This window comes from Wyeomyia smithii, chromosome 1 (genome assembly GCF_029784165.1).
Source record: "Wyeomyia smithii strain HCP4-BCI-WySm-NY-G18 chromosome 1, ASM2978416v1, whole genome shotgun sequence".
NCBI classification, from domain to species: Eukaryota; Metazoa; Arthropoda; class Insecta; order Diptera; family Culicidae; genus Wyeomyia; species Wyeomyia smithii.
In genome coordinates this window covers 18247601-18269811 of record NC_073694.1, presented here as the reverse complement: position 1 = coordinate 18269811, position 22211 = coordinate 18247601, and the positions used below count along the sequence as shown (strand labels likewise).

The 22211-nt window shown below is 41.3% G+C and overlaps 2 protein-coding genes across 8 annotated transcripts in view; one reads left to right on the top strand and one right to left on the bottom strand.

Moving 5' to 3' along the window:
* Positions 1-22211, bottom strand: part of LOC129718669 (zinc finger protein 62-like) — a 117095-nt gene that overhangs the window by 15121 nt on the left and 79763 nt on the right. The window contains exon 4 of one of the 5 annotated variants that reach the window (XR_008727006.1): positions 7884-8293. The exons of 1 other annotated variant lie outside the window; for it this stretch is intronic. The gene's annotated coding sequence lies outside the window, so the exon portion shown is untranslated. Of the gene's footprint in view, positions 1-7257; positions 8294-8320; positions 8338-8378; positions 8399-22211 lie in introns of those variants that run through there. 3 more of the 5 variants (XM_055669717.1, XM_055669745.1, XM_055669738.1) reach the window with 3 other exon arrangements.
* On the top strand, positions 1940-20552 carry LOC129718763 (zinc finger protein 664-like). Of its 3 annotated transcripts, XR_008727039.1 has the most exons (4): positions 1940-2725; positions 17584-17791; positions 17849-18842; positions 19471-19580. XR_008727039.1 is itself a non-coding variant. In XM_055669824.1 (3 exons), exons 1-3 carry the CDS (start codon positions 2490-2492, stop codon positions 19501-19503), a joined length of 477 nt encoding a protein of 158 aa, XP_055525799.1. In that variant the 5' UTR covers positions 1948-2489; the 3' UTR covers positions 19504-19936. The 3 variants fall into 3 exon arrangements, 2 of the variants coding, with proteins under 2 accessions (XP_055525799.1, XP_055525789.1); XM_055669824.1 differs by lacking the exon at positions 17849-18842 and having other exon boundaries at positions 1948-2725; positions 19471-19936; XM_055669814.1 differs by lacking the exons at positions 17584-17791; positions 17849-18842 and having other exon boundaries at positions 1951-2725; positions 19471-20552.

Below are 22211 nucleotides of genomic sequence, written 5' to 3'. Positions count from 1 at the left end.
TTAGCTGAAATTTTGCATTGCATTGGATATTGAATTTACCATTTTGGGTATTAGCCAACATTATTTCATATTTGCTACCTCTGCAAGTGCACTTTTTGAAAATTGGCTTCCGTAGGGACGTTTTTTTCTATCGTTGTGGGTGTTTACTATCAAGCACCAATTTTTTGATTCAGGTAGAAAAGGCATATGCGCTTATTTTTCAACTATGAGTAGCGGGGTACTCGTTAACTCAAATATTGCAAAAGTTGAATTCAATGGTCGTGTATATGCCGTGCTGTATTCTGTTCTGCATGGTGTCGCGTTCGCCATTTTTGTTTATTTGAGTTCGTTCTGCGGATGTTCCGATTTTTTTTATGAATTGGGTTGTTCAGCTATATCAGTTTTTCATATCATCTGAATGATCTGAATTTTCCAAGTAAAACGTGAATTAAAAAAATTCTATCATTATCCTTCGCTTTTTAAATCACGATTTAAAACTTCTTGAAATCTGCTCGAAACCGCTATACAATGACAGTTCGCTCATCTACCAACTGTCATTGTAACGATTTAGAGCAAATTTTTATTTTTCATTTAAAAACCGAAGGAAAATGATATAAAGTTTTAAAAAATCACGTTTTGCTTAAAAAAATTACACTCTTTTGTATGATATATAAAAATCGGAAATCCGTGAATAACTAAACAACCCAATTAGAGTCAGGTTTTTTTAAGCGGTTTTTTTATACGAGGATTTTTTTACGAGTTTTTTTTACGCGGATTTTTGAATAAACGCGGTTTTTTTACGCGGATTTTTGAATTAACGCATTTTTTTTACGCGACACCGCGCTAATTCAAAACAATTCTAGCGAATTTCCGAATTAACGTGGGTTTGGAACCAGAATCGTTTAAGTGTTTATCTAGTAAAAGACTTAGTCCGAAAAATACCCTCCGCCCACCGAAAGATCCGGAATGACCGTCAAAGAGGACAATTTTAAATACTGGTTCTAGAGCGTCTCGGGTTTTTTCTAAAGCCCTTCTTGCTGGACAACTTTACGCGGATTTGAAAAAAAACGTGTTTTTTACGCGGATTTTTTAATTACCGCGGTTTTATGCGTTTTTTTACGAGGTACGCATCCCCCGCGTAAAAAAAACCTGACTGTATACAGGTTTGGATTGCTCTTAGTGCATCCGAAACAATAGACCATTTCACGAACTGACAGGTGTCACGGATCCTGCTGATGTTCTTGATGCTTTCACGTGCATTATGTCAGCGGTTCCAAGCTTTCTGTCAAAATTTCGTTCATGAATCAAGTTCCCAAACGTCTCGTGAAATGGTCTATGGGATGAGCGACAACGAAAACTTTTAGTAGAAAAAAACGCTAAGAGAACACGCGGTTAAAGAAGATGGCAATAAACTAAAAAAGCCGTGTCGTTAGTAGATGTTGTGTACGAAAACTCGATGAACATGATTAATAAACAAGAAAACGCAAACAAAACAAAATCTCCATAAATATAGTCAAAAAAGTCGTAAAAAGCTTATACCGAGCAAAAATCGATTTTTTGTTAAATCGATTTTTCAGGCTCGATTTTCTTATGAATCGATTTTCTTGATTTTGATTAATCGATGCAGGAGAATCGATTTTTGTTCGTAGATCGCCCATTGCTAAGTGTTTTTCGTTTCCGTCCAGAGTTGCCAATAAAATTTTCGATTTAACTGGAGAAAGGCTGAAGAAAAACTGGCTGAGGAAAAAACTGGATTCCAAATAAATTTAAAAAAAGCAAAAAAATGATTGTGATTGTGCTTTTCTGTTATAAGGGCCTGAATCCAGTAATAGTTTTTTATGAAGCAACAAAAGATAACCCTTCGCAAAAAATGACTCGTTTTAATGAGAACTGTTTTGTTTCGGGCTTACATTTTGTTAAAATTATGGACTGAAAAATTTCCTCTAACAGCAGCGCAATTTAAAATTACGCAATCGATCTATCTCAAAAATTAGAAAATAGAGCAACATTTTCTTCCGTTACATCAGTGAAGTTCAAATTTCAATTATTTATGACTTCGCTATCTTTTGGTATCTAATTCTTCTAATAATTTTTTAAATGCTACACAACAGAAAATAAACAGAAATAATTTTTTTTCATGGTCTGGTAAAATCTATTTGTTTGGTTTTATCTCAACCATGTCATGCAGCCTTTAATTTGACCGTGTCTCGTGCGAGAAGATAGCATACTGATTACGCTGTTAAGAATTGTCAAAATAGTTTATCAATCTACAATATTTACGTTTTAAAAATATTTTCGAAAATCAATCGGAGCTTCAGTGAATAAAAAACTGGATAAAACTGGCAAATATCTGAAAAACTGGAAGATTTTGGGAATAAACTGTTTGACTGGATCACTTGAAAAAAACTGGAGGAATCCAGTTTAAACTGGAACATTGGCAACCCTGTTTCCGTCAATGTGAAACTGTCTGCTGGAAGAAAGTGTTTCTGAAGTAAATTGAGGGCAACGATATGGCAGAATCTACGCCGGTAAAGGTAAAGGAAGAACCGGTTGAGATAAAGCTGGAAGAGGTTACCATATTCGATACTTTGGATACGGAAGAAAGTATACCGTTGGTGAAAAATTTTCGTCCAACTGTTGTGAAACAAGAACCCACCGTTACCGACAGCATTGAGGAAGCGGATACAGTAGCAGAGCCGGCCGAGATGGAAACTACAGCGACCGATGCTGGGGCTTCCAGTTCCAGGTAAAATTTTAAACTCTTGAACATATTTTATTGTTTGTTTTCAATAATGTTTCTGAGACTTCAAAAGTATGAAAAACACTGTAATTACTTGTGTATATATAACAGTTAAACCATCCATCAATTACCAAAGAATGTGTTTCGATGTATTTATGATCCCATTATTATGATGTATAATTCCCCTTCATCAGAAATTTTTGTGATGACAGAAACGAACAGAAACAGAAATGATCGTCTAACAAACACCAAGACTATCAGCTGCCTCTTTTCTGTTCCAGGGATGCGGACAGCTTGGAGGTGAAGCCCACCACTGGTGGGCGAACTCGCAAAAAAAGATACTGCTGCGGACAATGTGGCAAAGTATTCGACAATAAGTCCACCTATTATAGCCATTGCTATCGCCATGAGACATCGTATCCGTCTAAGTGCGAGGTATGCAGTAAAACGTACACCTCTCAGGAAGCATTGAAGCAGCACCGCAAAATCCATAGTGACGGACCGCAAACGCAGTGCGACGTTTGTGGCAAGTCGTATGCGAAAGACTACCTAGCGTATCACATTTCTATGCACAACGGAAACATACGCCAACGGCTGAAGCACCGTTGCGAAGTCTGTGACAAAGGATTTTGTGGCAGATACACGCTTGAGGTTCATAGAAGAATTCACACCGGAGAGCGGCCCTTCGAGTGTGACATATGTGGCGCAGCGTTTAGTCGAAGCGGCAGTCTGCTCTTTCACAAATCCAATCACACGGGAGAGAAAAACTTCACGTGTGGCGTATGTGGTAAAGAGTACACAATGCAAGCGCAACTAACGAGACACCTGGCAACGCACGGCGCGGACCTTCCGTACGAGTGCCAGATTTGCAACAAAAAGTTTAGAATTAGTTCCTTGCTTGCGAGCCACATGCGCCGTCACAGAAATCCGCGAAAGTTCGACTACGACATTTGAGGTGCAACGTATAAATCGACGAACAATGTTGCTATTCACCGGAATACCCACTCGTACGTCGATCCGAAATTATTCAAGTGCACATTGTGCGAACGAAGCTTCACCAGATTCCAAACGCTGAAAAGGCACACCGATACGGCACACCCATCGGGTACCATGTCAATGTGATTGGATTTGGATTTCATGGCAAAAAATGGTATACTTGATAGATAGATTATAGACTGTATGTATAGACTGTAGTAAAAACTGCTTTGAACAGAAACAATTCTTACAAAATTTCTAATATCATTAAAATCCAAATATTCGAAACAGTTGCATTTGAATAGAGACGAATAAAACCAAACAGTGCGATGCAAATGCGGAAACGCAAGACATACGAATTTGCGTTTGACTGCCTCGGTTCTAAAGATCACTGAGCTGGTAGTAATGGACCGTTTCTGAACGAAGCCACATTGATCTGATGAGACGTGTCAAAAAGTTTAGGTCAATTAGCAAGAAAAATTTTGACGAAACACACAAGCCGACAATTCTTGGATAATTAAATGATAATTAAAAGCGACAACATCAACTGTCACTCCCGGCACAAGATGCGCCGACTGGAGAAGTTGGAGTGCCTGAAATCGTAAAAAACACGTAAACTCTGGAAGCTCTACATCTTTGTTTGAGAGATATTAGTAATATGTCGACATCTGCATTGTACAGAGGTGGCATCCGTTTTTTTTTTGTTCGATATTTTTCGATTTCCCGTTAATTATTTCAACCATCGGCCAATTTACTCCTGATCTCCGGTGGGAAGATATTTTTAACGAACATTAAAAAAATGACCTGGCATTTTTGGTCAGCACATCAGACGCGGAAAACGCACCATTCTCCGTAATAACCGAAGTGCCATCAATTGGGACGGAACGGACTTTAATCAAAATGGACTCAGAAAAAAAACATCCACATGTCTGCACTGCTGCAAGTTAAAATATGTTCTTATGAGAAGACTACCGGTGGAATGAAAATATACCCAATCAACAGAAAGGGTGACACATCATTCACTAAAAAGTCAAGAGATATATTATTTTTTTGCGATCTCGCATGGAAAAGGTGCATATGACCGCATTGGTGGAAGCGTGAAAGGAAATGCAGCACGCGCGACTTTTCAATGCGCACATTACTAATCACAGAGAATTACATAAGCGGTCTGAAGATTGCTATATTGATTTTCCCACTTGCTTAAGGTGAAACGGGGTTGTGGTCTTTTACTATACAATTTTGAGGTTAGAGTTCTTTTTACTTTTGTAGTTTGAGCGTAAAATATTCGGCTTCCACTAAATAAACAGCACTCAAATTGCTACTTTAGGCATGCAACAATTGTGAAAACAATTGATCAAAGTTTCATGTAGGGGGACAAGGGGCAAGATGAGCACCTTAAGCTTCTTATCAAATTGTTAGGGTAAAGTGAGCAAAAAGCTACTAAATAAAGTAAAGAAAAAGGTTATTTAAATATTTATAAATAATTTCCCAAGCCACTAAAAAGTATGAGGCTGGTCGCGGTACGGGGTAGATTGGGCATACCTATGGGGCATAATGAGCATGTTCATATTTTTCGATTTCAAGCAAACATTAAACAATGTATCAATGTAACGTACAATCGTAGGTACCGAAACAAAGTTTTCCTTTCCTGTTTCACTATTTATACTCCGAAACAGCATAATATTTTAGCCTTTTTCAATTTGAAAATTATCTATGAATTTGCCCGCATATAAAAATAAGGTTTTGGTCCATAAAACACTACTGTGCGGATGAAGAAATAATAAAACATGACAAAATTTAAATTTAGGTAACTTTATTTTAATGATTGTCAACAAACGAATCTGTTCGACGCAACCTTGAATGTTGGCTTAACGTTTGCCGTGGAATGCCGTGTGCAATAGCCGCTCGGTTCACTGACATTCAATGAGAAATAACCGCGTCTATAGCAGTGGCCAATGATGACTGTGACCATTTTTTGCGCCCCGACAACCGTTTGTAATTCCGAACCATTTTACTATTAACTGCTGCTAGCACGATGTATTCTTTTTGTACAGCACTTTCTGGTTTGTAGGTTATGTTTTCGTGCATAGGTATGGCAATTTTGCCCCTACCAGCAGTGCCCGTTCTGCCCCATGAGAAACACTCATGAGAAAGAGCTGTTTTTAGATGATGTTTCATTTGAAAACACTGCATTATTTATTGAAACTGTTTGAATATCAATAACGATTACCGAAAATGAACTGTCGAGCCCAAAACGACATATACGCATGCAAAAACCCTTATTTTTCGCGCTTGTGAGCTATAATATTATACGCAAGACTCATGCACGTGATACAATTGTTTATTGTGTAAAAGCGAATTTTTTTTCCAGTTATTTTGAATAAAATTACATCTTCAGATTAATGTTAATGAATCAAATTTATAACAGTTCCAAAATTACTGCCAGGAACCTAGAAACAACATATGCCTATTCTGCCCCGTATGGCGATCTTGCCCCTTGTTCCCCTACGTAGTCTTTCTAAATCACGAAAAAATTAGATTGCAAAATTCGAGTTGATCGCGACCACGTCCCGTTTCACCTTAATGCGACACCCAAAGAACAGTTCAAATGCAAAAACAAAAACAAAAAAAAAACAATAGAGCGGTTGACAAATAGCTAGCCTTAAGGGCCCAGCAAATCATTTGTTATTTGACTTTTTCGGTCTTAATAAAGTGGCCATTTGAGGCATTCCTTGCGAAACCCTCAAGTGCGCGTAAAAACTCTGCATCTTTTGATTTGAAGATTCACACGTCATGAATTGAGTCAAACAATAACACAGTAATACTACAAAATCACTTAGGTCTATTTTTAAATATAATTAATAAATGATGGGTTCGATTTGACCATATTCAGTACGTTGAAAAGAAAGGCTCAGGAAGTGTCGCGATCTCAAACTTCTGCAGGGCACATTCACGTGAATTTCTGATGGTATATTTGAAGCATCTATTTCGCCAATTAGTAAGTTTCCTACAAATACGGTCTTAAGCAGGTATTAGACGATGCAAATATTCGCCTCTGTGTCAATAACAAGTAGTTGGCGTCGGTTGGCATAAGGTGGTTGTTCGGTCTGGGAAGAACTCTTGCTATAGCAAAGTGGACTGTATTCGGTGGAACGAGCAAAGGGAGCAAGTGTCAGTCAATCAACTCTTGGAAGCTCTGAAAAGAACTGGGGTTTGACTTTGCTCCTTGCCGAGGACGAAAAACTATAGCAGAGTTGATATTTTTTTAACTACTTTTATTACTCTTTTTCTTCCTACTGCTGATGGTTACAGAACGATGTTGCATAGCAGTTGAAAAATTGTTAGAAGAATTAGATAGCAAAAGATAGCGAAGTCAGAAATAATTGAAATTTAAACTTCACTGATGTAACGGAAGAAAATGTTGCGTTGCGTCAATACTTTTGTTAAAGATAAGAGTAAATTAAGAAGCACTATTTTTTTAATTTTGAGATAGATTGATTGCGTATTTTTAAATTTTTCCGCTGTTAGAGGACATTTCTAAGCCCGAAACATAACAGTTCTGATTAAAATGAGTAATTTTTTGCGAAGAGTTATCTCCTTAGTTGCTGTATTCAAAACTGACACAGGATTCAGTTCCCATAACAGAAAAGCTCTCTCACAATCATTTTTTTGCTTTTTTTTAAGATTTATTTGTAATCCAGTTTTTTCCAGTTTTTTTGTTCAGCCTTTTTCCCAGGGGGAATTGACTGCTGTCAAAATTCATATATGTGTGCGTTATCGCAGATCAACTCTGGTCCATGACGTTTAAAAGATTTCCTGTGTGGCGAGAAAACTTCATTATTTTCAGCTAATTGCAGGCGGCTGCCACCAAATTTCACTACGCAACGCAGTATGAATAAAAGTTTTCCGCGATTTCTAGTGTTTTGTTAGAAAAGAACGTTACAATTCTACTAAATTTTAATTCAATCAAAACGACAAAAACCAAAACAACCGGACGCCTTGTTGCCAAATATGCTGGTCACGGTTACACGATATTTGACAGATAGATTCCCCCTGCTTTTTCCAGTTAAATCGAAAATTTTATTGGCAACTCTGGTTGTCAGCAGTAACAATATAGCAGTGAATGATCTACTTTCGGCGGAGACGGGACATTCTCCCCTCGGTTGAGGTTACTTAATTTTATCAATACCTGGAACATTGTCTTCTATGGGCAGGACCGAAATCTTGTTGATGGGGCGTCGGAAGACGGAACCTCCAACCATGACGTCAACGGTACAAATTGAACCGTCGTCACCAGGGTAAACGGCTGTTATTCGACCCAACTTCCAGTTGAGTAGGGGGTGGTTCCGAGCATGAAGCAACACAATCATATTGTTACGGATGTTTGTTGTGGCACGTAGATTCTTCTTTTGGGGTTGGAGCGTATTTGGGTAGTCACGATTCCACGCTCGCGAAAAATGTTCCCGTAACAGTTGTAGGTGCTGCCATCGCGTAAGGCGGGTTGCCTTGATGTCCTCCAGAGATGGTTCAGGGATGGCAGTAAGAGGGCGTCCAATTAAATAGTGGGCAGGTGTGATAACCGTTGGATCTGCTGGATCGCTGGAGACGGAGAAAAGTGGTCGAGAGTTCATCACAGCCTCGATCTCAACCATAATAGTAGTTAGTTCTTCGACTGTCACACATAGGAGTAAGTACGTTTAAAATCTGATCAAAAGTGAAAAATTCAAAGTAAATCAATTTTGTATTGTAGTGTTTCATTTTGGAGTGTGATGTATGCTTGATCACTTGACAGCTCTTCAACATACAAAAGTTATGTTTACGGTCTTAACGAGAGGCTAGAACCGACCGTAGTTCAACAGTTTTTTGAGCATGATAATGACGGTTTTATAACGGGAGCTAAAATATAACGTTCCGAAGATAAACAAGTGATTTTGAAATTAAACAACGATGGAAATTGTTAAAGAAGGTTAATCGAACAGAAATGTGTACTTAGCATGTATGCTAGTCCCTCCAAATACACAGGTGTTTGTCAAAATCAATATAATAAAACCCAAAATATTTTTTTTTATAAGTTAACTCAAAATGGGATAAGTTATGTTTCCGGCAAAATCCGGTTGAACGGCTTAGATTACGTGAAAGTGCTAATATTTTTGGTTATAATGGTGAAGAAAAACCTTCCGGATGCTTCCGGTTTCGTGTTTAATCGTTATGTGAAAATAATCAAGAAATTCATATTTTTTCGCTTCTTGGATAGTTGTAGCCTTGGTTACCGAAATGAAATTTTGTCAAATGACTGAAATGTGTACTGAAAAGTCATTTCATGATAAATTCAAGTATTTCAATGAATTTTGACCCGACTATGACTGAATTTAAATTTCGTTATAAGAAATGTCATCCATCACTTTAAGGTGGGTTACTCCATGCAAAAAATTATCCAAATCCAATCATTAGTTTTTATTATCACAATATGATACGTTTTCAGTGCAAAAATTTTTTTTAAATTATTTTGATCAGGTTCGATGTTCTAAGTGTTCCACTGTGCGTCAGCCTTACGTTTCCGATAATGCGCTTCAGGTGTGTCTTTGCTGATTTAACGGCAGCTTCCCAAAGTCCGCCGAATTCTGGTGCATCCGGCGGGATGAAATGCCACTCAATTTCACGCGACGAACAAAAATCTCTAATGGTATCCACAGACTGCTGACTTCGAAATTGTTGAAATAACTCATTTAATTCGTGATGAGCACCTCGGAAATTAGTGGCGTTATCCGAGTGCAGCTGCTGGACTATTCCTCTCCGGCCTATGAAACGCTTCAACGACGTCAAGAAAGCATCCGTGCTAAGGTCGGAAACCACCTCCAAATGCACGGCCTTGGTTGTCATTCACACGAAGACAGCCACGTAAGCTTTGACCAGGGTCGGGCGGCGTCTACCTTGTTTTATTAAAAACGGGTCAGCATAGTCCACACCGGTGATTGCGAATGGTGGCGACGGTACCACTCTTGATACTGGTAAGTTCCCCATCAGTTGAGTTGTGTTGGTTGGGTTAATCCGGAAGCATCTGATACACATGCGTGTAATCTGCCAAATTGTTGATCGAGCGTTCAAAAGCCAGTAGCGTTGTCTCATAGCGTTCATCAATCCAGACTGCCCGACGTGAAGCTGTTCGATGTGCATTTGCCAGATTAGAAGGCGTGCTCCTGGGTCCTTGTCCAGTAAGATGATGGGATGGCGGCTTTCAAACGGTAGTTGAGAGCGGTCCAATCAACCACCCACACGAAGTAAGCCGTTGGTTAAAACAGGACGCAAATTTGCCAACTTCTTGCAGGGTTCATTGTTGATGACTCGATGAATTTCGTCAGCCAGGTGAACTTGTTGAACCACGCGTATGATAGCTTCGGTAGCCGAGCGCAGTTCAGAGATGGTTTGATGAGGATTTTTCTCTCGTGAGGTCGGGACCTTGATTCGACAGTTGGCAATAAATCGCAGGACGTAGCTCATAACACGTTGGATCTTACGAAAGCTACTGTACCTGGAGAAAAACGGAAATGGTACAACATTCACAGCTGCAATAACGATTGGTTCTTTCAATTCGGAAAGTTCCACTCGCTGGAGAAACTCGGGGCCGTTCCACCAAAGGTTGTTGTCTTTCAAACCCTCTGGTAGTTGACCACGAGAAACGGTGTCGGCTGGGTTTTGCTGCGAACGAACGTATTCCCAGCAGGCTTCGAAATGGTCACGGTAGAACCACTTTTCACTGCGATAATCGTCTTCTTCTTCCTCTGACGCTACCAAGGCTCGCTGTCTGAATACATTCTTAAACAAAAATGCCTAATGAGTATCGCCATCACGACGTTATTTTCCTCAAACGTATTTTGACGTTGACGTTGAGTGCTTGTATTCTGGAAATTATTTATATCATTGATCTTGTAATAATATTTCTCAACATAAATGAACGAAGTAGACAGAAAAAGGCCGCAATAACATCGCTAAAAGATTGACAGTGTGTGCATCTCTTCGATGCGCGAGTGTCGTTTGACTATCCTCTTCTTTCTGTGAGCTGAGCGGCGATGGTTTGGTTATTTAACATTTACGAGCGAAAGCCGACTGTGACGCACGCTAAGGAAGCGAGATCAAATAAAAATGGTGACCGTTTACAAGCCTGATTCCCAGCGGATACCACTAGTGTGTTGTTGGATTATGGCGATTCGATTCCGGACATACAACTGGAGTTGGTTGAGCGGCTTCTTGATCCAAGCCAGGACAATTGTGCTGTCACACCAAAGCATAATCTCTCGGAGTTCTATATCCAAGGCGGGTATTACTTTTAGTAACAACCGGGTCAATAGCCGCGCGACGCATAACTCCTTGCGAGGGATTGAAAGTTCCTCCATAGGAGCTACCTTTGACTGTGTCTGCATCGACCGGATCGTCCCATCCGATCTTAAGTTGCCACAGTCGTTGAACAAGTAGTTTGTCGTTGAGCCTCGATGGCCTCTTCTATCGAGCCTGCACCGGAAAGCACATCGTCCATATAAGTTTCTTCCTTCACGATGCGAGCGGCGATAGGAAAAGACTTGCCTTCTTCTTCGACGAGCCGTACCAAGCACCTTGTCGCGAGGTAGGGAGCGGATGCTGTCCCGTAGGTCACCGTACAAAGTTCTAGAACTCGCAGTGGTTGAGACGGATGGGCTCTCCAGGAAATACGAAGAAAACGTCGGTCTTGAGGCGCGTGAAGTACTTGCCGGTACATTTTGGCAATGTTCCCGGAAAACGCAATCTTAAATTTTCTGAAGCGAAGAATGAAGAAATGCAAATCATTCTGTACTACTGGACCCACTTGAAGAACTTCATTTAAGGACAGCTGCTCTGATGAGGACTTTGCTTACTTACTTACTTTGTTGGCTAACGGACCGTTAACCGGTCTAGGGCCGAACGAATTAGAGATGTCCAGCTTCTTCTGTCTTGGGCAGCCGCTCTCCAGTCTCCTCGTACATCAGCAGATCGTGCATCTTCTTCCACCGCGCACATATACCGCGTGCGAGGCACACCACGTAGTGGACGGCCTCTTCCTGGTTTTCTACTGAAGATAGTTTTGGCGGCTCTCTCGTCAGGCATTCTGGCTACATGTCCAGCCTACTGAAGCCTGCCCCGCTGTATTACCTTCACTATATCAGTATGTTTGTATACCTGGTACAACTCGTGGTTCATGCGTCTGCGCCACACTACATCTCCCAGTTTACCGCCAAGTATCGATCGCAGAGCTTTACGCTCAAAAACTTCGAGCACTCATCGATCAGCTTCCTTTAGCGTCCATGCTTCATGTCCGTAAAAGGCCACCGGGAGTATCAGCGTCCTATACAGCGCTAGTTTTGTGCGAGTTTGCAAACTACGGGACCTTAGCTGGTTACGCAGTCCGTAGAAAGCCCTGTTCGCAGCTGCAACTCGTCGTTTCACTTCACGGCTCATATCGTTGGCACATGTCACAAGCGTACCAAGATAAACGAATTCGTCAACCACTTCAAATCGTTCCCCACCTATATCCACCTCAGCACCAACACCACGGGGACTCCCACGCTCTCTGCCAGCTACCAAGTACTTCGTTTTGGCAGAGTTAATTACAAGTCCCAATCTCGCTGCTTCTCTCTTAAAAGGTACGATGGCCTTCTCCACGGCCTTACGGTTAATATCGATGTCGTCCGCAAAGCCAAGAAGCATGTGAGATGATGATCGTACCGTTTCTTTCCACATTTGCTCTTCGTACTGCACCCTCAAGAGCGATGTTAAACAGTAAGTTGGAGAGCGCATCCCCCTGCTTCAGTCCATCCAACGTGACGAACGCGGCCGATGTCTCACCAGCTATCCGCACGCACGATTTTGATCCCTCCAGTGTCATACGACTCAGCTTAATTAGTTTCGTAGGGAAACCGTGTTCCAGGATGATCTGCCACAGCTCGTTTCTTTTCACTGAGTCGTATGCCGCTCTGAAATCCACAAACATATGGTGAGTCGGTAAGTTGTATTCCCGGAACTTATCGAGGATCTGTCGCAGGGTGAAAATTTGATCCGTCGTGGAACGACCTTGTCGAAAACCAGCCTTGTATTCGCCAACAAAGGATTCCGTTAACGGTCTCAATCTGAAGAACAGGATACGAGAGAGCACTTTATATGCGGAGTTGAGCAACGTTATGCCTCTATAGTTGCCACAATCCAATCGATGGCCCTTCTTATAGATAGGGCATATGAGGCCTTCCAACCAGTCGTTCGGCATTTGTTCATCCGCCCAGATCCTTAGTATTATCTGGTGGATCGCATAGTACAGCCGCTCGCTTCCCGCTTTTAGAAGTTCGGCCGAGTTACCGTCCTTCCCAGCGGCCTTGTCGTTTTTCAGCTCACCAATCGCGCAATAGCGCCTGAAAATGCTCCTTCCACTTGGCTGCAACCGTCGGTTTATCAGTAAGCAGGTTGCCGTCCTTGTCATTACACATGACCGGCACAGGGAAATTCCTGCTTCTGACTCTGTTGACAGTTCTATAGAATCTCCGCACGTCGTTTTGGGCATAGCTGTCCTCTGCGCTGGCGAGCACCTGCTCCTCGTACTCGCGCTTCTTCCGACGGTGGGTTCTATTTTCGGCAGCTTTTGCCACCCTGTATCTTTCTCTGTTCTGACGCGTAGCCGCAGTGAGCATGCGGCTCCTGGCACGGTTCTTCTCATCTGTCGCTCTCTGGCACTCGGCATCGAACCAGCCATTAGGCTGTCTTTCACGCGTCGTACCTACCACCTCTCTCGCAGTCGTTTGCAGCTGCTTTGCCGCCACTGTAGTAGATGTACTTGAAAGAAGTGTGTGCAATAGCACAGCAATAGGGTCTACTGCACGGAATTGCCTTTCTCCGGAATTTGGCCTCCTGAATCGCTGCGATTTCAACTCCCTGCCGCTGTATTCGCGAGCAAGCAAGCCTGCATGCGCCGGTTCATTGAGAGATCGGACGTTCCAAGTACCCAATTTCCAATCGTTTACCTTAACCTTTTTCCGTGTTTGTGGCCTAAGTTTTTGCCGATTGATCCGTTCCGTATATTTCTAATTTCGTTGTTCATGGTTGAAGAAAGGTTTCGGTATGCTTCCTCACCAGGGTCGCGATACCTACATCTTAGGTGTATCTTAGGTGTAGCTGGCGGGATGCAGCATTCCATAATTCAGCCACCCGCTCCGGGTCAGACGCTGTTGTACGCTGCCCCTAATATAAAGTGCTCTTCCGTATCCTGTTCTTCAGATTGAGACCATTAACGGAATCCTTTGTTGGCGAATACTAGGCTGGTTTTTCACAGGGGCGTTCCACGACGTATTAAATCTTTACCCTGCGACAGATCCTCGATAAGTTCCGGGAGTATAACCTGCAGACGCAGTATCTGTTTGTGAATTTCAAGGCGGCATACGACTCAGTGAAAAGAAACGAGCTGTGGCAGATCATGTTGGAACACGGTTTCCCGACGAAACTAATTAAGCTGAATCGTATGACGCTGGAAAGATCGAAATCATGCGTGCGGATAGCTGGCGAGACATCAGCCGCGTTCATAACGTTGGATGGACTTAAGCAGGGAGATGCGCTCTCTAACTTACTATTCAACATCGCCCTTGAAGGTGCAGTACGAAGAGCAAACGTGGAAAGAAACGGTACGATTATCACTGAATCTCACATGCTTCTCAGTTTTGCGAACGACATAAAAGTGTGGCTGGGAAAAGCTATCATGACAAGCACTGGAGAAAGTTTTCAAGCCGGCATAAAACCCGTTAACCAGTGATCGTAATACGGATTCCATACAACGCACGCAGTTTCCAGAACCGTGCCTGGATCTTCAAACTTCTTCCCAATTTTTCAAATTGATGAGCCAAGTTGACGCTTGGTTTTTTTTATAACCGTCGAATAATGTTGCCTGAATGCCACTTGAGTATCTAACATAACTCCTTGATCAGTAACGACTCCGCTACGATGTAGTAACGTCCTAACAATTGGATAATCGGTAACATCATTGATAAGCAACGAAAAAAGGAACGGTCCAAGTATACTGCCTTGAGGAACACGGGAATCGTTTCGGGAGTGGCTTAATCTGTTTTTCGACTTTTGGCATAACTGTATCCAAATAATAGGTATGTAATTTAGTATCAGGTTTACCAGACAAATCTCCGTAGTGATTGGAATAATAAGTTACTTGGTATTCTGGGGCATAACTGGCTGAAGGCATGTATGATTGGAAGAAGCTATTGCCCATTCTAGCTTTGATCAACTGGATATGGAGCAGGCAATTTCCTGAGACTATCAATGTTACACTCACTCATTTTGTTCATGTTGTGTGGTGAGAGTTTGCGTCACATCCCAGTAAAGACTATTTGTTGTTCTGCTTGCAGTAGCAGTTGAGTTGCTCCTATTGCGTCAGTAGCATCATCACAACTTAAGAGCGAATGTCAAAACCAAACGGTAAGCATGACATCTTGAACGTGAAAGATGTAGAGGCGTTTTAATGCACGATGAAAAAAAAATGCGTCAAGCTGAAGTTAACCAAATTTTTATCGTAACACCTTTTACTCTAAGCTGGGCAAAAAAAAATAAAAGCACATTTTCTCGAAGGTGTTAAGAACTAAACAAAAGTACTAAAACTCATAAAAGTCTGTATGATAGACTTTAGTCAAGTCTTGATTTGTTGAGTGTGATGTGAACATTTAAAAGTTAAAAAAAATAGGTGTCAAGTTTGTATTGTTTCTCCATCTCGCCTCAATTGTAGGCTTCAAAATGTAGGTACAACGTGTAAGGTTGTTTCACTATATTCGAACATACATTATTGTTTATTTCTAGGACTGCAGCCGTGTTATTGAGCATAAACTATTCCCAGTTAGTGGTGCTAACCAAATTTATGGAAGAGCAGCCTGATTTCGCCCGTAAACTACTCAAGACAGTGGCGGACTGGGAGAGATTGTGGAAAGACCTAGCAGATGCCATCAACCGGAAAGGTCCCCCAGTGCGGAGCGTGACAGAGTGGAAGAAGGTTAGTTGAAAATAACAATTATTGAAACAATTGCGTTATTAACAACAATTCATCCAGGTTTGGGTGGATTATAAATATAGAGTGAAAATGAAACTGCTTCATAACAAAAAATGCCCGGACAAACAAAAGAGTTTAAACAGGTTCGAGCAGAGTGTAGCCAATTTTACTGGTTTGAAGGATGCTCTACTCGGCACAGCAGCCACCAAATCGTTCGATTGTCGAATTTCCTTTCAGTCGGTTGACACCGGATGTAGGGGAACAAGGGGCAAGATCGCCATACGGGGCAGAATGGGCATATGTTGTTTCTAGGTTTCTGGCAGTAATTTTGGAACTGTTATAAATTTGAATCATTAACATTAATCTGAAGATGTAATTTTATTCAAAATAACTGGAAAAAACAAATTCGCTTTTACACAATAAACAATTGTATCATCCATGCACGTCTTGCGTATAATATTATAGCTCACAAGCGCGAAAAATAAGGGTTTTAGCATGCGTATGTGTCGTTTTGGGCTCGAAAGTTTATTTTCGGTAATCGTTATTGATATTCAAACAGTTTCAATAAATAATGCAGTGTTTTCAAATGAAACATCATCTAAAAACAGCTCTTTCTCATAAGTGTTTCTCATGGGACAGAACGGGCACTGCTGGTAGGGGCAAAATTGCCATACCTATGCACGAAAACATGACCTACAAACCAGAAAATGCTGTCAAAAAAGTAAACATCGTGCCAGCAGCAGTTATTAGTAAAATGGTTCGGAATTACAAACGGTTGTCGGGGCGCAAAAAATGGTCACAGTCACCATTGGCCACTGCTATAGACGTGGTTATTTCTCATCGAATGTCAGTGAACCGAGCGGCTATTGCACACGGCATTCCACGGCAAACGTTAAGCCGACATTTAAGGCTGCGTCGAACAGATTCGTTTGTTGACAATCATTAAAATAAAGTTACCTAATTTTAAATTTTGTCATGTTTTATTATTTCTTCATCCGCACAGTAGTGTTTTATGGACCAAAACCTTATTTTTATATGCGGGCAAAATCATAGATAATTTTCAAATTGAAAAAGGCTTAAAAATTATGCTGTTTCGGAGTATAAATAGTGAAACAGGAAAGGAAAAATTTGTTTCGGTACCTACGATTGTACGTTACATTGATACATTGTTTAATGTTTGCTTGAAATCGAAAAATATGAACATGCCTATTATGCCCCATAGGTATGCCCAATCTACCCCCCAGCCTCATACTTTTTAGTGGCTTAGGAAATTATTTATAAATATTTAAATAACCTTTTGCTTTAGTTTCCAATGTAGCAACTTTTGAGTATTATTCTTACTCTATGTAGTAAAAATGTATTCAGTAGATTTTTGCTCACTTTGCCCTAACCACTTGATAACAAGCTTAAGGTGCTCACCTTGCCCCTTGTCCCCCTTTTTCACAAACAAACGCCCGTATCAAAAAGGACACGTTAAACAACAAAGACAAGCACTAGGCAGAAAACCAATAAAGACCAAAACTAAGCAAGAACTCCTGGCGAGATTTATAGACGCAACCGAGGAGAGCAACAAAATGCAACGAAACTTATTACGCCTCGAAGAGGAAAGTTTAAAACTTAAGCAAAAATCGTATGAATTAGAAACGACGAAATGGCATTTAAACGGGACGTAGTTCTAGTTTTAAGATCGTGTTAGGTAAAATTAAATTATTAGAAAAATAAATCGACTAAAAGCTTCATTTAGTGATAGGAACAACCGTTTCTGAGTGTTTCTCTGAAAAAAAAAAAACGCCGCTAAAATGTAGGTACAGAGTTGTTACACTTTATTCGAGCATACATTATTGTTCACTTCTAGGTCTCCCCAACTGCAACGGAACAGGTCCAACATTAACGCATCACAGATCAAGTTTTTGGTCAATTTCATGGAACGACATCCCAATCTCGCCCGTAGCCGATTTAAAACCCCGGAGGAGAAACGAAACTCTAAACGGCTGTGGAATGACCTGCAGGAAGCTCTAAACCAGCGAGGACCCCCGAAGCGGCACATGTTGGAGTGGAAGAAGGTAAGTTTAACAAATAGTTAAGTTTTCTACTAGTCAATTGACATTCACCAATTCAAGGTGTGGCAGGATTACAAATATAACGTGAAACTTAAGCTACGGCACAACTTGAACTGCCTAGCAAAACCTGGAGGAAACAGGAAAAAAATTAAGTATTTAAATCAGTACGAGGAAAGTGTCGTGCGATCCGCCGGACTGAATGAGATTGTTGGAGCTACGACTGTAGCTACCAAATCGGCCGATAAAGTTACGATTCAACCGGACGTCAATACGCTTGAGTTGAACTCACAGTCGAATGACTCGGCAGAGAAGACTGAAACGATGCTAGTGGAGGTGGAGGTTGAAGAAGCCGAAAACGAGTACGACGCTGAAGTCGACCAGAGTGTCGTCCAAGAGGCATATCCCTGTCACGAACGTCATCCCCATACATTTCGCTTGAAGCCGTTTTTCTCTGGCTCTCTGGCTCGATTACCCGTCAAAAGGCTGTCAGCGCTTGCGAAACAGCCGATTAAGCACCGTTCATGCGAGATTAACTGTTGCTGCAAGTGGTGTGAAGAAATGCAAAAAGCGAAAAACGATTGTTTTGTTTTGAACGTTTTATGGATTTTGTGCAGGACATAAATGGTCACGTTCAAACATGTTCCAACACGTTCCGGATGGCCCTACATTCAATATAGTTAGAAGCACGCAAAAAATCCGTACAGTAACACATGCGGCACAATGAACGGAGCTTATGACCATATTTCCAACAGTAGCGCCATCATCATCGGCGGCGGCTTCAGGAAACTGTTGCCATGACATCGGTCTGCCAAGAGGAGGAGCCTGGAAAAGAAACTGTGCCCGAAGCTAACGGAAGAGCACCGTACAAGACAAACAAGAGAGAAAAAATCGACCTGCTGAGGCGATTTGTAGAAGCGAAAGAGGAAAGCAACAACATTCGGAGGGATTTATTACGCATCAAGGCGGAAAGTTTAGAGATCAAACGGAAAATGTACGAACTGCAAGCGAAGCAATTTGCTTTGACGCATGACAATTGCTTGGCGGATTAACGATTGTAATTAAACATTTACTGGCTTAGTATCATTTAAGACAAAAAAACGAGAAGTCATTGTGAAAACCTTTAAGAGCATATAGGGTTTCGGTTCTATTATTGTCAGGCGGGTGAATGGTAATCCTAGAGACCAATGATAGATGATAATAGAGCCGATACCCTAAATTTTGTAGACAAATGTTTACATCTGTTGTCTCTGCTCCTGCTGTTGACTCGAGCGAAATGTCGTATTACGGAAGTCGACTAAAACGAGTGCTCGAATGTCAGTTGTCATGTTGAAATTTTTCAACATTCAATTGAAATATTTCATCATGCAAAAACTCAGGCAGTCGACCTACTCGACTATTGTAATACCAAATTTGGTCGACTCGTCACGGCCATGTGATGCAAATATTTCATCGGCCTTTTTTAAACGCAGACGTGTTTTTTTACGCATGCACATACTAGTAAAAACTCAACAACTAGCGAAAAGTTGACGTTGAATAAAAGTTTCTAGGATTGAAGATTATAAATTGACTCCCTGTTGAATAATGTCTTTTATTATTATTATTGGTTTATTAATTCATCTGACTGCAATTGTCTACATGAATGAAACTTAAACTATTAACTATTACATTTTCTCGTATTGCAGCAATACGGACCACAAGACAGCCGATGCTACTAAAAGCTCTACAAAAGCCAACAGTAAAACAGAACCATTCCAAAACCAGCCAGCTTCCGCCAATCGAAGTGAGTTGAACCAAGACGAGCGGAGGAAGCACCAGTGTGATATCTGCGGGAAGTCCTACACTAACAAGCATTACCTGGCTTACCATGTTACAACTCACACTGGACAAAAGCAAAAGAACATTTGCGATATCTGCGAGAAAGGGTTCGGCACGAAATGTATGCTCGCAAACCACAGAAGGACACACACGGGCGAACGGCCATTCCAGTGTGATATCTGTAGCAAAACCTTCGGACGAGTCAGTTGTCTAAACTTACATAAGAGAATCCATACAGAGGGGAATGTTTTCAAATGTGACGTATGTGGCAAAGAGTTCCAACTGAATGCACAACTGGTGCGGCACCAGAGGACGCACAGCATGGAGCGCCCTCACAGCTGCCTAATTTGCGGTAAAGGTTTCAGAATAGGCTATCTGTTGATAAATCACATGCGTCGTCATACCGGCGAGCGACCGTTCAGATGTGATATCTGCGGTTCGTCGTTCACATCTGCTACCAACTTGATCGTGCACAGGAAAATTCACACGAACGCCGAAGAACGACCGTTCCATTGTGACATTTGTGGTGCAAAGTTCGCCGTCAAAGGCAACCTCGTGGCTCACGGAAAGGTACACTCGAAGGAGCGGTTCTTCAAATGTTTCCGCTGCGGGATAATGTTCGACTCGAACGAAGAACTGAGGGAGCACAAGCGACAGCTGCACGGCGATCGACCGTTTAAGTGTACGCAGTGCGAGAAGGCTTTTCTCTCGGCCGGTAACCTGCGGGAACATCTAACGGTGCACACGGGTGAGAAACCACATCGGTGTTCGGTTTGCGGACAGAGCTTCAGTAGGTCCAGTAATCTGACGAGGCACCTCAAATTGCACATGGGTGAACTCGCATCGGATCACTACCAGTGTGATCAGTGCGATTGTCGGTTCCCGCGAAAGGAAGATCTGGTGAGGCATCAGGTTGGACATGAGGAAAATTAAATATTTGTTTATGAAATTTTTTTGGTCATTTTGTGGAGAGTTCCGAAACACGTTACTACACTTTTAAAATAGGGGTTTTTCTACTCACCGACTATGTCGACCTTACCAGGTGCTTTGAAAGTACATATAAAAATTTTAGGGGGATAATCTAATGCCAAAAAGTGTAAACTGGCGTCAAGCTAGGTACCAAAAACCGGTTCGCTGCCAGGTACCAAAAACCGGTTCGCAGTTATAACTAAGGGGCCGTTCAATAATTACGTGAGCAAAGTGGTGGGGAGGGCGGGTGTGCAATTTTCTTACGCAGTCTTACAGGGGAGGGAGGGGGGTGAATTGATTATCTTACGTAAGAAAAACATTGTTGATGCAGCTGTTCAAATAACCATGTTTATGAAATCTTACGATGTTTTACAAGGGGGGGAGGGGGGTTGAGAAAGTGGAAAAATATGCTTACGTAATTATTGATGGCCCCTAAAGCCTGTAGTACACTCTTTGACCGAGCGTCAAATATTTGGCACTTTTTGCCAGATAAAAATTTGGTCAAAGATAATTATTTGTCACTCTCCAATTTTAACATGGGGCAAACACGGGCAAACAACAACCATGATGTCAAATATATTTGACCATTATGTCAGAAGGTCAAATATTTGACCATTAGACAAAGAGTGTACTACAGGCTTAATAAAATAACATCTTTCAATAAGAAAATGAGTATTTTAACTATATTAAAACACTCCGAAAGTTTCGATAGTTAAAAAACCAAGTTATTTGGTAACGGATGAAAATCATTAGAACAACATAAACGACTAATTTGTTGCTTATATATAACCGCATCACCTTATACATTTCCGATCGGAATAAGTTAAGAAAAGTTTTTTCATACAACTACCATTGATAACACTATGCGCAATATGTTCCATGTGTCTTGCCCAATCACCATGTGCAATCTCGTCCCTATCGAGTGGGGTTGAGCCGAGTCATGGAACTTTTCAGCTACATGTATCTTACCGAGATAGAGTTATTTAAAAAAAGTTATATGAAAAGTGGAAAACCCCATAAATGGGACTATGTCCAAATTGTTCTATATACTCAACCCCATCACTATGTGCAATTTTAGTCTTGGCAATAGGGGATGAGCCGAGTTATGGAACTTTTCAGTAACATATATCCTACCGGTACACATACTTGGTAGAGTTATTTAAAAAAATCACCGGAAGGTTGTATGCAAAGCCACGACCGCAAGGTTGAAATAGAATACTTTTACAAAAAAGATAACCCGGCTGCTTGCGTGGCAGTCGTTTTTTCCAGTAAATAAACGTTGACCGTTCATTGGCAGTATTTAATTTCTTTTTGTTTGATATTTTGAACGAAGTTCAATGAATATTTTTAAATTTTGTGCAAATGAGAAGTTGAAGTGCTGCCGAATTGTAATATGCACATTCAATACGACATCATTAAACGGGAACGGAACAAAGGCTACGGTTATGCAGAACGCGAATGATGGCGCGATACGATTCGCCTTACCGTGGTGAAATGTACAGCTCTTTTTAAGGCGAAGTAGAGCTATACATTTCAACACATTTCGTCTTGCCGAATCGCATCGCGCCGTTATTTGCGTTCTGCATAACCGTAGCCAAACACTAAGCGACGCAAACACGTAATAATAGTCTATGCATGT

Coding starts and splice junctions, on each gene's coding strand:
- LOC129718763 (XM_055669814.1), top strand. CDS start 2,490: ATGGCAGAATCTACGCCGGTAAAGGTAAAGGAAGAACCGGTTGAGATA. Junction 2,726..19,470: donor GCTGGGGCTTCCAGTTCCAG/GTAAAATTTTAA, acceptor CTCGTATTGCAG/CAATACGGACCACAAGACAG.